The sequence below is a fragment of the Rhinoderma darwinii genome, chromosome 4 (assembly GCF_050947455.1).
Source record: "Rhinoderma darwinii isolate aRhiDar2 chromosome 4, aRhiDar2.hap1, whole genome shotgun sequence".
NCBI lineage: Eukaryota > Metazoa > Chordata > Amphibia > Anura > Rhinodermatidae > Rhinoderma > Rhinoderma darwinii.
The window spans coordinates 127477951-127494399 of record NC_134690.1 but is presented as its reverse complement, the minus strand read 5'-3'; the positions used below and the strand labels follow the sequence as shown (position 1 = coordinate 127494399).

Sequence of the window (16449 nt, the reverse complement as noted above, 5' to 3'; positions counted from 1 at the left end):
GGCCGCTACCCCCGTGACGTACTATTCCGTCATGGAGCGCGAACAGGGCGGTTTCCATGAAGGAATAGTACGTCACTGAGCGTTAAGGGGTTAACCCCTTGAGTCAGCCATTTTTCACTTTTCATTAAGAAGTTACACTAAACACATTTTTTTTAACCCCCCCTTCGTGACCAGCCTATTTTAAGCCCTAATCACCATGCTATTTTTTTTTCCAGTTTTTCTAGTGTCACATTCAAAGAGATATAACTATTTATTTTTCCGTCAACATAGATGTGTGAGGACATGTCTTTTGCGGGCTTAGTTTTACTTTTTAATGGCACCATTTTGGGGTACATAATCTCTGATTAACTTAACGTACGAACGTGTGTGTGTTGGCCATTGTTAATTGCGGGTTTTCTTTTTTTATACGGTTTTCACCTTGCAGTTTAAATTTCATATTAACTTTGTTTGGGTCATTACGGTCGCGGCAATACCATATGTTTACTTTTATTTTTACACTTACTAAATGAAACCACTTAATGGATAATTTATTTTTTTTACTGTAATTTTTAGTAATTATTTTTCACATTGCTTATTTTATTAGTCCCACTAGGGGACTTTACTATGCTATCTTTAGATCGCTGCTATAATGCTTTTGGATACTTAGATTTACACTGACAGGCAATAATGCTTTGGTATACTGACAGGCGATCTATTAGGACGTGCCTCTGCCCAGGGCAGACCTGGGGGCTTTCATTAGGCCCCCAGTTGTCATGGCACTCCCATCGGAGGCCCGCGATTGCATGTGCGGGTCGCCTATAGGTGACAGAGGGAGCTCTCTCCCTTTGTAAACAAGTTAAATGGCTGCGATCGAAGTAAACCTCGATCGCTATAGCAGGAGTCCGGCTGTCAATAGACAGTCGAGCGCCGGCTCCAGCCTGCACAGGACACCCGTACAGGGCTTAGACTAGGCCGCCGTGAAAAGGTGTATTGGTGGTCACTAAGGAGTTAAAAAAAAAAACTAACGAAACAAACAAAAACGCTCAAAAAGAAGTACATAGCATTTAAAATACCATATAATGTACTGGGAAACTGAAACAAACAATTCTTTGTAGGGTGGAATTGGAAAAAAACTGATTTCTCTATTTCTTTTTGGGTTTCGCTTTTAAGTCTTTCATCAGGTGGTAAAAACGGAGCGTGAACCACTAAGAACCGGAACATGAGCTTCCGCCCAGGCCAGGATCCTGGAAGTCTCGGCCATGACTGCGGCATTACAAGCGCCGCCCTGGTAATTCAGATAAGCCATGGCATTGTGCATCTGGACTCTCACCGGGTATCCGGACAGAGATAGACTCCAGTGCAGGAGACACAAAGATGGCTCTCAATTTCAGGAGATTGATGGGAGGGGAAGACTCATGTGGAGATAACAGCCCGAGACGTGAGGTTTTGAAAATGTGCCACCCCCCCCCAGCCTCTGTGGCTGGCATCCATGGCAAGGATAAGCCAGTTGATTCCATCTAAAATGGACGGTCCCGAACATATGTGTTGAGGCGCTTAAGATCCAGGATGAAAATCGAAATGTCTTTTTTGGGGACGACAAAAAAGTTGGAATAAAAGCCCCGGAACCTTTGGTAACAGAATGATGACCCCCTAAAGAAGCAGACTTGAAGGCACGAAAAATGGGTGCCACCCTGGATGAGGACTGTGGAACAAGCAGACAAAGAGGCTGGAAAATTCAATTTTGTATCCTAAAAGTACTGCCTCCTGAACTCAGGTATCCGAAATGGGAGAGCCAGATGTACTTTAACTGCAGAAGCCTGACCCCACCCGAGGCAAGTCGTGTGGGAGGGCACACCTTTGGGCAGAATGGCCTTGCCAGTTCCAACCTTTGAAGTGGAGGTCAAGGATGCCAGGAGGGCCAGATCTTCAAGAAAGTTTGGCCTTTTGATCCTGTTGAGTCTGCGGCCAGGAGGAAGGTGTGTTGGAGAAACCACGAAAGGAACGAAGATGCAGACCTGCCTTTTTGGCTTGGATAGTGCGCTGAGGTTTATTCTGAGGAAGATGGGTGCTTTTGCCACGAGGCTTCTGAGGTAATCTCGCCCAACCTAGGCCAAAGAGAGGAGACCCTGAAAAAAGTAGAGCAATGAGGGGGGGGCTTGGAGGCTAAATCAGCAGACTAAGCCTTGAGCCAGGTGGTCCTTCAAATAGCAACAGAGGAAGCAGAAGCCCGCACAACCAGACAGAAAGCGCCAAGGGCAGCTTCGCAGACATACTTCGATGCATTGGCGATAAGGTGGGAAAAACAAACTAGTTCAGGAGGGCCTGAAAGCAGGCCATGACTGAGTTTGTGAGCCCACTCAGTGATGGATCTGATAACCCAGAGCGACGCAAAAATGGGGCGAAGGGCATAGCCCGAGCTCACAAAAATAGTTTTAGCAAAGGAGTCCACACGGCGATCCTTGAAGGAAGCGGAATCTGGCATCGGCAAGCTAGTGGCCTTGGCTAGGCGAGAAATTGGAGGATCTAACGAAGGGAGTCCATACCTAAGTGGAAGAATTGCCCTTGGGCTAAGAAAACATCCAGATGGCTAGAGTGGGGAAAAAAATCTTGTCCGGGCACTTCCATTCCTTAAAGACAATGCCTCTAGCTCCCAGCGGGCCGGAAAAACAGCCTAAGAACGTTGGCGCTGAAGGAAAGAAATTGAGTCAGTGGAAGGTGCAGAAGCAGTGACCTGAAGTGTGTCATGGACAACTCTAATTAGCACCTCCACTGAGGTGGGAAGAGGTAGAACCGCACTAAATTCAAATCAGATAATTCACTGTCAGACATCAGGACCATTACTGACATCAGGACCAGAAATACCTTGCCCACATGGGGAGGTGAAACAGAAGAGGACTGTGAAAACTAAGGCAAGCGAGAAATTCTGGTCCGCTTGCAGTGTCGGCCACAATGGAAAGACATGGATGGGCAGAACAAAAGCACGGCAGGCAGGCCCCTCAGAATGAACCAAATAATTTTCCCCAGGTTATCAACCGTCTGGAAAAGGAGAGTAAGCCCATACTACCAGGGGTGAGCAACACTGGGGGTGACAGAGGTCACGGGTATTGGCTAGGATGCCGGCATGCATCACATAAGAAAATAAACTGACCACACGGAAATTTAGTATTGCACTTTGAGATGGCATAATAAATGGCAAAGGTTGTCTAGCATAACACACATGGCAAAAGAGAGGGTTACTTCACTTCACACTAAAACAGGGGGAAGGGAGAAACAAATAAATATACTCAAACTTCGTAGCAAGGAGTACACCTATACAGGGAGTAATGACTGCTTCACTTAACGCTGCTAGAGAAGTGTAATAACTGAAAAGTAGCACAGTAAGAAAAGAGTATGCAGAGGGGAACGCTGAAGCCCTGAACACTGCGCTTGACCACTGGCAGTCATGTGAGTAGACTGGCCAAGCAGGAGAAACACATTGTTCCCCCATGAGGAGATGGGGAAAGAAGCTCACTGGAGAGCTCTTGGTGCAAACTATAGAGAAAACGTTAAGTCATTTATACCGCACAGTGAACGCTGTAGAAGCAAAACACAATAGTGGAATTGCTGGGTTGTTTTTTTTACAATCCAATAGAGAAAAAACAAAAAGGAGAAACAGAGTTATACTATACATATGTAGCCCAAAATGGTGCCACAGGGAGAAAAAAAAAAAAAAAAGCCCTCACGCAGCTAAGTTAGGCTTTCGGAATGTGGAGTTAAAAAACAAACTGCTGCGTCGTCATCAATCCCTTCAGAGGGCAGCCTGGTTTGGCCTTAAAGACGAAGCAGATTTTTTCAAATCTGACGTGTCACTTTATGTAATAACTTTGGAATGCTTTTACCTATCCAAGCGATTCTGAGATTGTTTTCTTGTGACATATTGTACTATGTTAGTGAAAAAATTTGGACGATAAATTCAGTATTTGTGAAAAACACCAAAATTGAGAAAATTTGCGCTTTTCAAAATGTAACTGTATCTGCTTGTAAAACAGATAGTAATACCGCACAAAATATTTACTATTTCACAAATCCCATATGTCTACTTTGTTTCCATCGTTTTTGAACGTTCTTTTCTTTTTATAGGACGTTATAAGGCTTAAAAAACTTTAGCAGAAATTTTTCACATTCACGAAAATTTCAAAAGGCTATTTTTTCAGGGACCAGTTCAGTTGTGAAGTGGCTTCAAGGGGTCCATACAATACAAACCCCCATAAATCACCCCATCTTAAAAACTGCACCCCTCAAAGTATTTAAAACAGCATTAAGTTTATTAACCCTTTAGGTGTTTCACAAGAATTAAAGCAAAAGTAGGGGTAAAATTTACAAATGTTATTTTTTTGCAGACAATATATAAATCCTTTTTTTTTTTCTGTAACCGAGGGTTTTGCGGGAAAAATGTAACTCAATAATTATAGCACAGAATCTGTAGTTTTTAGAAATATCTCACATGTAACCCTAGTTTTCTTCTGGACAGAAACACAGGCCTCAGAAGCACAGTAGCCCCTAAAAGGATTTTGGGGCGCTCTTTTTATTACAATATATTTTAGGCACCATATCAGGTTTAGAGAGGTCTTATGGTACCAAAACAGTAAAAAACAACAAAACAAGTGACCCCACTTCAAAAACTACACCACTCAAGGAATTTATCAAGGGGTATAGTGAGCATTTTGACTTCAGTTTTTTTTTTTTACAGAATTTAGTGGAATTAGGCCATGAAATTGAAAAGCTACATTTTTTTCCGATAAAACGGACATTTTACATTTTTACAAGGAATAAAGGAGAAAACACACCTCAACAATTGAAAAAGCAATTTCTCCAAATTACAGCAATACCCCACAAGTGGTCAGAAACTAAGGTTTGGACCCACGGCACAGCTCAGAAGGGAAGGAGCACCATTTGGAGCTCAGATTTAGCTGGAATGCTTTCATTCCACATGGTGTAATGTCACATTTCAAAAGTTCCTGCAGGACCAAAACAGTAGGAGCCCCCCAAAAGTGACCCCAGTGGTATAGTGAAAATTTAGACCCCACATGTATTTTGCAGAATTTATTGGAATTAGGACATAAAAATTAATAGCAACATTCTTTCCACTAAAAAGTTAAATTTTTTCATTTTCACAAGGGATAAAAGGAGAAAACGCCGCAATACTCCACATGGGGTCATACCCTGCTATTTGGACACACAGCAAGGCTCTAAAGGGAAGGAGCGCAATTTGTTTTTTGGGTGGAGATTTTACGAAATTAGTTTTCGGACACCATGTTGCATTAAGCTAAGGTACCAGTATAATGGAAAGCCCGATTTTAGAAAATACGTCCCTGAAGAAATCTAGAGGTATTGGGAGCATTTTGCAGAAATTAGTGCACAGTAGGGTTGTCACGATATCAGAATTTGTACTTCGATACCGATACTTTGTGTAGTATTGAGATACTCTATACCAAAACAATACTTTGCCAACAGTAATAAAAAAAAATAAGTTCTTCCATTTTCGGATGCGAGGCACATGGTGTGATGAATTTTGAATGTGCCTAATTGTAATTAACCCCATCATGTTTCTCAGTCATAATGGATAACATTATGGTTTTACGGGTTTAGTGGTATTTCAGCTTATAACGTGCATATGTAAGCTGGGCAGAGTATATCAGGGTATATGTAAGCTGGGCAGAGCACATCAGGGTATATGTAAGCTGGGCAGAGTACATCAGGGCATATGTAAGCTGGGCAGAGTACATCAGGGTATATGTAATATGTGCGGGTACATCAGGGTATATGTAAGCTGGGCAGAGTACATCAGGGTATATGTAAGCTGGGCAGAGTACATCAGGGTATATGTAAGCTGGGCAGAGTACATCAGGGTATATGTAAGCTGGGCAGAGTACATCAGGGTATATGTAAGCTGAGCAGAGTATATCAGGGTATATGTAAGCTGAGCAGAGTATATCAGGGTATATGTAAGCTGGGCAGAGTATATCAGGGCATAATAGGATGATGTAATAATAGGGTGGTGAATGAATAAATCGATGAATTTGTGTGGTACGCTTTGAACCAATCCTTTATGCACAGGCTGTGTTTTTTTTGGGCATTGTATAAATTATCTGTGCTCCAGTATTGCCTTATCTTTGACTTTACTAGCCATATAAGGCCCTAAAGTTTCCTCATCTCCGCTGGATCTACGTGGTCCACCTGTTGGGTCTAGCAAATTACGATGTGGGGTTTTTAGTGAAAAACTACTAGACCCTAAAAAATTAGTCTGGGCCGTCATTTAGCATAGTTTTGCATCATTGCGTTTTGAGTGTCATAACGTGAGCTGTGTGAGGGTGCGTTTTTTTGTGGAACGAGCTGTAATTTTTATTTGATCCATTTTGAGGTGCATGCGATTTTTTTCCATCACTATTTATTCCATTGTTTGGGAGACGAGGAAACCAAAAAACAGCAATTCTAGCAATGTTTTGTTTCTTCTTTTTTTACAGTGTTCACCGTGCAGTATAAACAACATGTTAACTTCATTCTGCGGGTCGATACGATTACAGCGACACCAAATGTATAAAGGTTTTTTTTCCGTTCTACTTTCCCACAACAAAAATACTCATTTCTAACAAAAATCATATTTTAGTGTTGCCATTTTCGGACAGCCATAACTTTTTTATTTTTCAGTTGATATCGCTGTGGGAGGACGTGTTTTTTGCGTGACAAACTGTAGTTTACTTAAGTACCATTTTGGGGTACTAGCAACTTTTTGATCACTTTTTCCTGAGACAAGGTGACCAAAAAAAGAAATTGTCGTGTTTTATTGATTTTTTTTTCCACCATGCAGTAAAAATAACGTGCTATATTTAGAGTTCAGGCAGTTCCGAATGCGGCGATACCAATTATGTATAGTTTTTTTTTTACTTTTTTCATTTATAAAAGGACTTGATCAGAGAAACAGGGCGATTATTGTTTTTATTACTTTTCACTTTTTTTATACACTTACCTGGGGACTTGAAGATCTCATCTTCTGATCCCCAGTATAATAAACTGCACTACTTATGTAGTGCAGTGTATTGCAACTGACATTTTCCATCTGACAGTTAGCCTATTAGGCTTCCTGGTTGCCATAGAAACCATTACCACCCACGATCTGTCGTGGGGAGGGGTACAGAGGGAGCCCCTCCCTCTGTCAACCAGTTCAATGAGGCGGACGCCATTGACCACCGCATTGAAGGAGTTAAACAGCGGCGATCGGCGGTAACGGCCATTGCAGCAGGATGTCAGCTGTATATTACAGCTGTCACCCGCTGAAGATGAGGCACTCACAGCTCCTGTGCCCGCTTAAAGGAACAGTGTCATCACAAAAAAAAAAATTCATATGTTCAAGATGTTAGTGCTTTATTAAAAACGTTTATATTTGTGTGTTTGTGTTTTACTTTTTCTTATTTTTACACTTTTTCTTCCCTATGGGGGCTGCCATTTTTTGTTCCATTTCTGTGTGTGTCGATTAACGACACATACAGACATGGAATACGGCAGCCAGTCCCATAGGGACTGCGAACGGCTCCCGTCCCATTCACTTGTGTGTACGGCGTCTGTGTGGGAACTGCGCATGCGCCGCTCCCACACAGTCCAATTTGAAATTGGCGCCGTCCGGCGCCATTTTCCTGTGGACCGGAAGTCGCGGCCGGACAGTAATATTACTACTTCCGGTCGCGGCTTCCGGACTTGTGCACTTGGACCAGCGGCAGCAGACGGGCCGGAGGGAGCCGCGGCGGCAGGAGCAGGTAAGAGATTTCAATGTATGTTCGTGTTTGTGTGTGTTTACTACTGTATGTAAACCTACTACACTGTGTGTTAGCTCAAAAAATGGCGACACACAGTGTAGGAGGTTACACCGTTCAAACCCCTCGTTTATCCCGGCACTAGCCAGGATAAAGGAGGGGGGGATGCTGAGAGCTCACTAGAGCGAGGGCTTTTTACCCAATTTTGCAGCAGAAAAGCTAAGTGGTTGCTTTACCACATGCTTTTGGGAATGGCTCCATCTAGTGACCAGAAATGGTAAATACTATAAATTTGAATCCAATTGAATCCAATTTATAATATTTCCTAACTCGTGAAAAAAATAAAAAAAATTTGAACAATGTTTAATCACCCACACACTAAATGTTTAATTTAAAAAAAAACCAACATGTTTTTCTGGCAACACATTGCCTTTAAGCGTCATGACGGGTCTGGTACGTCGGATTGCGGGAAGCTGCTTGTTATGCCGACGTACCAGACGCGTCATTTTGCGTGAAGGGTTTAAGGCCCAAACTAGGCCGCATCCTTATCGGAATAAGGAAGAGCAAGAAAAAAATAAAATTATTTAATTGTCAAGAATTCAGAAACAAAAATGGTATAGTAGTCAAAGTCCATTGAACAGATTACTTCTTTAATGGTTCACTTTTACCTGTCTGCAGTCTTGATTGACACTTGAGCTTTTGTTATAGAGGAAACACATTCATCCATCTCCTTGTTGAGCTTATCCAATTTATCTTGTTGTGCTTTCAACTTGTGATTGTTAATATCAACTATAAGAGTGTGAAGTCTTTTTACTTCTGCTTCTACTTTTCCTGCCTTCTGAGCTGCCTGCTCAAAATCTTAAATGAAAAAATAAAAATATATATATATTTTTTATAACGCTAGATAATGTATGCAAAACAAGACAAAGGTTATCACTATATTCAGTTGAACGTTCTCTGCTGCATAGGGCTCCTCCCCCAAAGAACCAACTACAGTTTATAATTCAGCTATGGTTAAACTCAACTATTGTTGACTTCTCATGGAATAATCTAGAACACTTTGCTCATGTTTATTAGACCTTTGTAGAACGCATTAAGATTTAGTTATCCTCAATCCTATTGTCCCCCACTGTATATGTGGTCTCAGTCTTTCATTCTGCGTTGGCCATTACCCGACTGCGGTTGTATTTTTCCTGGTGTCTAGTTTGAATATAAACAAGCACTCTGATGGGACTATCAACTACTTTACATCCATCTGATTCTGTTTATTTTAAATGATGTTTGTATGCCATCTGAAGTTTGTATTTTTTTTCCAAGAACCATTGAATTTAATCATTTAAAAGGCTATGTTCGAAACATTTAAGAGACTGGCTAGATGCAGGGACTATAATTAAACAAAAATAAGTATTACTCATCAGATAAATTCCCCGCTGCTGCGCTCCAGTCCCGGTTGCTTTCCGGCAATGACGACACTGACTATTCACACATGAATGCTGCAGTAAATAACTGTCCTAAGCTGTGGTAATAGCACAGTGGGCATATGTATCCATTGAGGACCATAATTGGTTGAAGCACCTTCCCTACTGGCGTGGAGTATCGGAATGGCGGGGGATTTACCAGGTGAGTAAAACTTATTTTATTACATCCCCTGCTTGCAGGCAGTTACACTACTTAGTTTTTTTTTTTTTTAGATATGAGAAACGAAGGTAGAGTATGCTTGATAAACAGTGAGCTGTGCCACAATACAAGTTAACGCGACAAATAATTTAAATTTTTCGGCTATAGCACAGAATAACTTCTTGTGAAACGCAAACTGTTATTTTACCTTTTTTTTACTTGTGCACTAACAGCTGTATACCTTCCTGCTCTTTAAGGGCAGCATTGAATGGTGACAAATCAACTTTAAAAGCTATGGACTCCGACAGGTCAAAAACATACATGCTCAATACATAATTAAATTCTGTTAATCTGGCATTTGATAATCCAGAACATTTTATTTTTACAATTTCATCCTGAAGGTTCTTTACCCTTACAAGTGAATATTTTTTAATTTTTTTTTAATTTTTTTAAATTACTATAGAGATTTTTATCACCATCCAGTAATCCTGAGGAAAAAAAATACTGGATAATCCCACAGCTATCAGGTTCTACTGATGCTGAATTAAAGGAATTTTACTAGAAACATAATATTTAAAGCTCGATAAATACCCTATATGCATGAACACACATTTACATGTAAATTAGGTCTTCAATTTGTTTCCACACACATTGAGACTAATTTTGGCCAACTTGTATTCCAAAAAAATAAATAAAAAATACACTATGACAGATATAAAGGCACATACATACCTTTTCTAAAGGTTTCCAATGTTTTTTCCATTTGGTTTTGTTGCTTTTTGTCTGGTGCAGTAGCAGCTACATTGACCTCTAACTCTTTGACTTGTGTTTTTAGGTGTATTTCTTGCTCAGAAAGACTCTGAAAGATGGCAGCAATTTAACACTATGTATAGTTATTTGATTTTCCATTGCTAATATAATGGCAATATATTCTGCAAATATGTCGTTTATAATTATTAAACCAGCTGGGCTCACTAATTCCTTTCTATCTCCCAGACATGAACACTTTGGCCAATTTCATAGAGGCACACAAGGAACCCATGCAACCACCGAGAGAACATACAAACCGTATGCCCTCGTAAGATTTAAACACCGGCCCTCAGCTCTGCAAAGAAACAGCACTGGCCACTAAGCCCGCATGCTGCTTTAGTGTTAATTGAATATATAGTCATAGGGTGAATAAAGCTCAATATCCTTATTTACCTGCAGATTGGCAGTGTACTTCTCAAACATATTTTTCATCTGTCTAGTTGACTGCCGCAGTTTAGCCAGCTCTTCTTCCAGATGTACCTTGTGATCTTGAATAGCTGTAGCTTTTTCAGAGTCCGTCTTCAGTTTCGTCTCCATCTTTTGTAGCTATACACAGACCCAAATAAAAAAAACAAAAAACAAAACAATTTATATTCTAACTAAAGATCAAGTCATGTAAAAATTTAGGTATCACATTAATTCTAACCTGCTCCTCTGAAAACTCCACTACAACAGAGTTTCCCATTCTGCCTTTCATCACTTTGCCACCACCGCCAGTCATTGTACCTGGAAAATAAAGTTTTAAAAAAACCAAAACATTTACTTTAGTCTGTGGATTCCATAGATTCTTTTTAATCTTTAAAATACTCATGAAGGAGAATCAGAATACTACAGACATCATCATGGCATAGGCAAGGATAAAACGTATCGTTTTTGTTAAAGGGGCATTCCCAACTATCTACAGGATATGCCATAAATGTCTGATCAATGCAGGTTTTGTACCAGCACTTATGTCAAGAACTGGGGTCCCCTGACCCCTGACGCGAACTCTATTCTGTTCCAGTAACTCCCTTAGAATAGAATGAAGAGAGCCACACAGATGCACAGAACCCTCTACACCTTTTAGGTATAGGTCCTAAAGCTAGGACAGACATCTATCAGACATTTATGGCATATCCACAGGAACACCCCCTTCAAAAAACCGTAATGAAGTGGAAAAAAAATAAAAAAATATTTATTTCTATATAATTACCTGACTGCTCTATAATTTGACCTTGTAAAGTCACCACTCTCCATCTCTTGTCTTTCTGAAAGGCTACTCTGGTTGCTTGATCCAAGTCATCAGCGACCAGCGTATCCCTTAGAGCAAAGTAGAATGCTGGTCTTATGTGATCCTCTTTAACTTTCACCATATCAAACAAGCGAGGAATGTTTTCAGGTGTCTGAATAGCGCTTGTTCCTTTTTCCCACACTTTCATCTATGAAGCAACAGAAAAAAACATTGATGCAGGTTTTAAAAAAAAGAACCAAACGTGAATAAAATCTTTACCCCTTTTTTTTTCTGCAATGTAAGTTAAAAAGTTACCTTGTCTAAGCCAATGAATGTTGCTACTCCAACATTTTGTCTCTTTAGGAAATTAACACACTCTTGTGCTGTATCAATCGTATCCACGAGAATATGATCAAGGGCTCCACAAGAGGATGAAATGGCAACATCGTATTTTTCATCAATTGCTCCAAGGTCACCCTAATTGAAGGAAATTTGGAGAAAAACCAAAAACAAATTGTTCTAATAAGCAACTTTCACAAGGCAAAATGAGAAGCACAAAAACAAAAAAAAAACCCCAGTACAGTCCTGTAAGGGTATGTGAACACGACCACTTTTCAGACGTAAGTAATGGAGGCGTTTTACGCCTCGAATTACGCCTGAAAAGACGGCTCCAATATGTCTGCAAACATCTGCCTATTGCTTGCAATGGGTCTTACGATGTTCTGTGCAGACAAGCTGTCATTTTACGAGTCGCTGTCAAAAGACGGCACGTAAAATGACGGCTCGTCCAAAGAAGTGCAGGACACTTCTTGGGACGTTTTTGGAGCCGTTTTCTCATAGACTATTGAAAACCGCTCCAAAAAACGGCCATAAAAAACGTCTGAAAATCAGGAGCGGTTTTCCCTTGAAAAGCGCTCCGTATTTTCAGACGTATTTTGTTAATCGTGTGAACATACCCTAACAGTGCACAAACTCTACATATGGTTGTAAACAAATGTTATGACAGACCTTTGAAATAAAATCTGCCATAAAAAAAAATTTGTAAAAAGAAATATGTGAAATGCCCTGAATCTTTTGTAAATAGCCTCTGTACTTTTAGGCAATCAGAGCAAGTTGTACAGGTGCGACCATGTCCACTAGAAAAATAGATTATTGGACTTCTATTAAATCCATATCCTTGTTGAATTACATTGTGGGGGATGGGACACAGCACCATGGGTATAAGGTTGAACATAAAAAAAAAAAAAAAAAGCCACATTCTAATCCAGAAAAAAAGAGAAAAATATTAAATAATCTGTGAATGGAATACACAAGAGGATGTAAATTGTGCTCTTTACACCAGAGAAAACAAGCCTTCCATGTAGGATAAACCTCTGATGATTAAGGCTTTCTTGACTTTATCATGGTCTGAATGACTGACTTCAACCGATTCAGGACCAGACACCGTTTTGCCATTTTTAGCGCGTGTTAGTTAAAACGGCTATAACTTTATTTGTTGGGCTAGCGAAGTGACTTTTGCAATGTTTTTTTCGTAGACAATGAAGTTTTATTTTTGTTTTTTTTATCATTTATACACATCCTTTTTGCTATTTTTAGATTTTCTAGGTTTAAAAGAAGAAAAAAAATTAGTTTTCAGCAAATTTTTTCTGGTAATATAGTTTTACCCTAAAATAGACCGCTTATTTTTGATTGCGTTTACCGTATTTTGGCCCTCAAAGTGTCAGAAAAAGACCTTTGGAGACTATTTTTTCTTCTTTTCCACCTGGTTTTTCCACTGTAACTGGGGCAGTCCCAGTTGCAGGGGAAATCAGCCCCCTTATAGTGACGATTGTCATTAATAAGGCTGCGCTGGGTCTAGTTAGACCCTGCAGCAGCCTCTCACTAACAGCATCCCGGCGATCATGTGACCAGTCACATGATCACTGGGACAAAGAGGCAGCGGCTCGCCAAGGTCAGTCTGGAGCTTTTAGATTGACATGGAGGCCTTCTACCTCAACCAGTTTGAGAGTCTAAAGGAGGAGAATGGGATGAAAAAGGTAGGTGAACTCAAAAACCGCTCCACAGAGCGACAATAGTGTCCTCTGTGGCCGCGAGTGTCTCTAGTTCTGGTCACGACCACGGGAATCATGCGGTTGACACAGGGCACAAATAAGTCCACATCTGCAGTCCCCTAATCTGACAAATCTGAAGAAAAACCTCTGGGTGGAGAGACCACTGGATTGAGTTTCTCTCTGCTGAGGTAATCCACTAATAGAACATGGACCGTGGCTAGAGCTTAAAAATAGGTTTTGGCCTAGCGAAGAATCTTGAAAAATCGATGCTCGGCTGAGTGTCAACTCTATGTGGTTCATGATTTGCAAAGAAGCTTCCTTATTTCACTATAGGCTTAGTGTCATGATGAAACTGAAGACTGACACCTATCCAGAGAGACTGGCATTCGTGGACAGGATCGACCCTGCAGAAATCACATGAGACTGTTCCCACCAGAGCAGATCTTTTTGGACTTCCAATAGAAGGATAATCTTTATGTCCAGAGTCTCAGGTAACTTGTTCCAGAAGGAAAGAATCACTCCTTGAATGAACTTCATGTGGAACGGAAAATGGGGAATAGCCTCAAATGCTGATATAATTGTGCCTAACAGTCATACAGAAGCACATGAACATTCCTCAGGGAGAATGATCTTGGCCATCTTGTCTATCACTCCCAGGAATTTTATCTGTTGGGATGGAAAAAGCAAGTCACTTTTGGTGATGGATAATCCACCCGAATTTCTGCAGTGTATCCATGACGACTTTGAATAAAAACATTGGAAGATTTCCACAGGCGGAACAGAAATTAAAACTTCCTGTAGGAGGAGAGCATTTCGACCATTTGCATCCATCTTGTATCCGGACACCATGTTCCGTACCCAAGGAGCGTCCACATGAACAAGGCAAACATCCTACAATAAAGGAATCACCACCCCCATCTTGAGGAAGAGGCTCAAATGGGGACAGTCCATCGTCTCCTAGTGCCAAGGGCATATATCCACGGTGCTGCATCCCCCAATAATACAGACAAGAAAATATATATGAGATAGCAAAACTCAAGAACATGAAAAGAGCAGCTCTTTGCACGCAGTATGCAATATTTTAACGTTATGAAAGCACTTACCACGGAGACCAATAAGGCCCTGTTCACACGTGTCGGAAAACGCGACAAAGAAAAACAGCCGAAAATGCCTCCCATTGATATGAGCGAGAAAAAGAAGCGACATGCCCTATGTTTGTGCGCTTATGTCTCTGACCTCCCATTGACATCAACGGGAGGCAAAGAAAGTTTTTGCCCGCAAAGCTCAATGGCCGCGGGCGAAAAATGAGGCAAACTGTGTGCAGGCAGATCAAAATCTGCCTCAAAATCCCAGGCGGAATTTTCTGCCTGCAAAAATACTCCATGTGAACAGGGCCTAAAAAATGTAAACCTTATAGAAGGGCCTTAACCCCTTCCCGCTCCTGGACGTACTATTAGGTCATGGTAACCATAGCGTTCGCGCTCCATGACCTAATAGTACGTCTCGGGAGTAACGGCCATTTCGGCCGTCCTCCCGACACATGCAGGAGCCGTGACAGCTGCTGTCTCGTACAGCAGCTGTCACAGCTCCTACAGCGGGGACCGATCGCTGTGTCACCGCTGATTAACCCCTGAAAAGCTGTGTTCAATAGCGATCACGGCTTTTCAGGGGTTAACCTGCCATCGCCGGCCTGCTACACGATAGCGGCCGGCGATGGTGACTATGGCAACCGGACACCAAACAATGGCGTCCGGCAATGCCATAGACGGAAGCCTAGTGGGTCCTGGCGAAGTCAGGACCCACTATGCTTGCTGTCAGTGAGTAGCTGACAGTTCTAATACACTGCACTACGCATGTAGTGCAGTGTATTAGACTAGCGATCAGGGCCTCCTGCCCTCAAGTCCCCTAATGGGACAAAGTAATAAAGTAAAAAAAAAGTTACAAAAAAAATGTGTAAAAATAAGAAAATAAAAGATTTAAAAGTAATAAAAGTAAAAATCCCCCTTTTTCCCTTATCAGTCCTTTATTATTAATAAAAATATATAAACAAATAAACTATACATAATTGGTATCGCCGCGTCCGTAACGGCCTGAACTACAAAATTATTTCGTTATTTATCCCGCGCGGTGAACGCCGTAAAAGAAAATAATAAACCGTACCACAATCACAATTGTTTGGTCACTTCACCTCCCAAAAAATTGAATAAAAAGAGATCAAAAAGTCGCATGTACCGAAAAATGGTACTGATGGAAACTACAGTTCGTTACGCAAAAAATAAGTCCTCGCACGGCTTTCTTGATGGAAAAATAAAAAAGTTCTGGCTCTTAGAATAAGGTAACACAAAAAGTAAATGATTTTTTACAAAACGTATTTTATTGTGCAAACGCCATAAGACATAAAAAAAAACCTATAAACATCTGGTATCGCCGTAATCGTATTGACCCGCAGAATAAAGTGAATATGTCATTTATAGCGCACGGTGAACGCTGTAAAAAAATAAATAAAATCGAATAAAAAAACAATAGTAGAATTGGTGTTTTTTAGACACCACGCCACCTAAAAATAGAATACAAACTGATCAAAAAGCCGCATGCACCCCAAGAAAACTACAATGAATTCCTCAAGGGGTCTAGTTTCCAAAATGGGGTCACTTTTGGGGGGTTTCCACTGTTTTGGCACCACAAGACCTCTTCAAACCGGACATGGTGCCTAATGAAAAAGAGGCGTCAAAATCCACTAGGTGCTCCTTTGCTTCGGAGGCCGGTGCTTCAGTCCATTACCGCACTAGGGCCACATGTGGGATATTTCTCAAAACTGCAGAATCTGGGCAATACGTATTAAGTTGCGTTTCTCTGATAAAACTTTGTGTTACAAAAAAAATGGTATAAAGAGGATTTACGAAAAAAAATAAAAATGTAAATTTCACCTCTACTTTGCTCTAAATTCCTGTGAAACACCTAAAGGGTTCATAAACTTTCTAAATGCTGTTGTGAA

At 40.8% G+C, this 16449-nt stretch overlaps 1 protein-coding gene across 2 annotated transcripts in view; it reads right to left on the bottom strand.

Moving 5' to 3' along the window:
* The window catches only part of SMC4 (structural maintenance of chromosomes 4), a 130370-nt gene that overhangs the window by 42699 nt on the left and 71222 nt on the right, over positions 1-16449 (bottom strand). For both annotated transcript variants that reach the window (XM_075861562.1, XM_075861561.1), the window contains exons 13-18: positions 11719-11880; positions 11386-11611; positions 10840-10919; positions 10587-10739; positions 10116-10242; positions 8435-8624 (exon numbers count right to left, since the gene is read on the bottom strand). In XM_075861562.1, coding sequence (XP_075717677.1) covers positions 8435-8624; positions 10116-10242; positions 10587-10739; positions 10840-10919; positions 11386-11611; positions 11719-11880 — 938 coding nt within the window. The remainder of the gene's footprint in view (positions 1-8434; positions 8625-10115; positions 10243-10586; positions 10740-10839; positions 10920-11385; positions 11612-11718; positions 11881-16449) is intronic.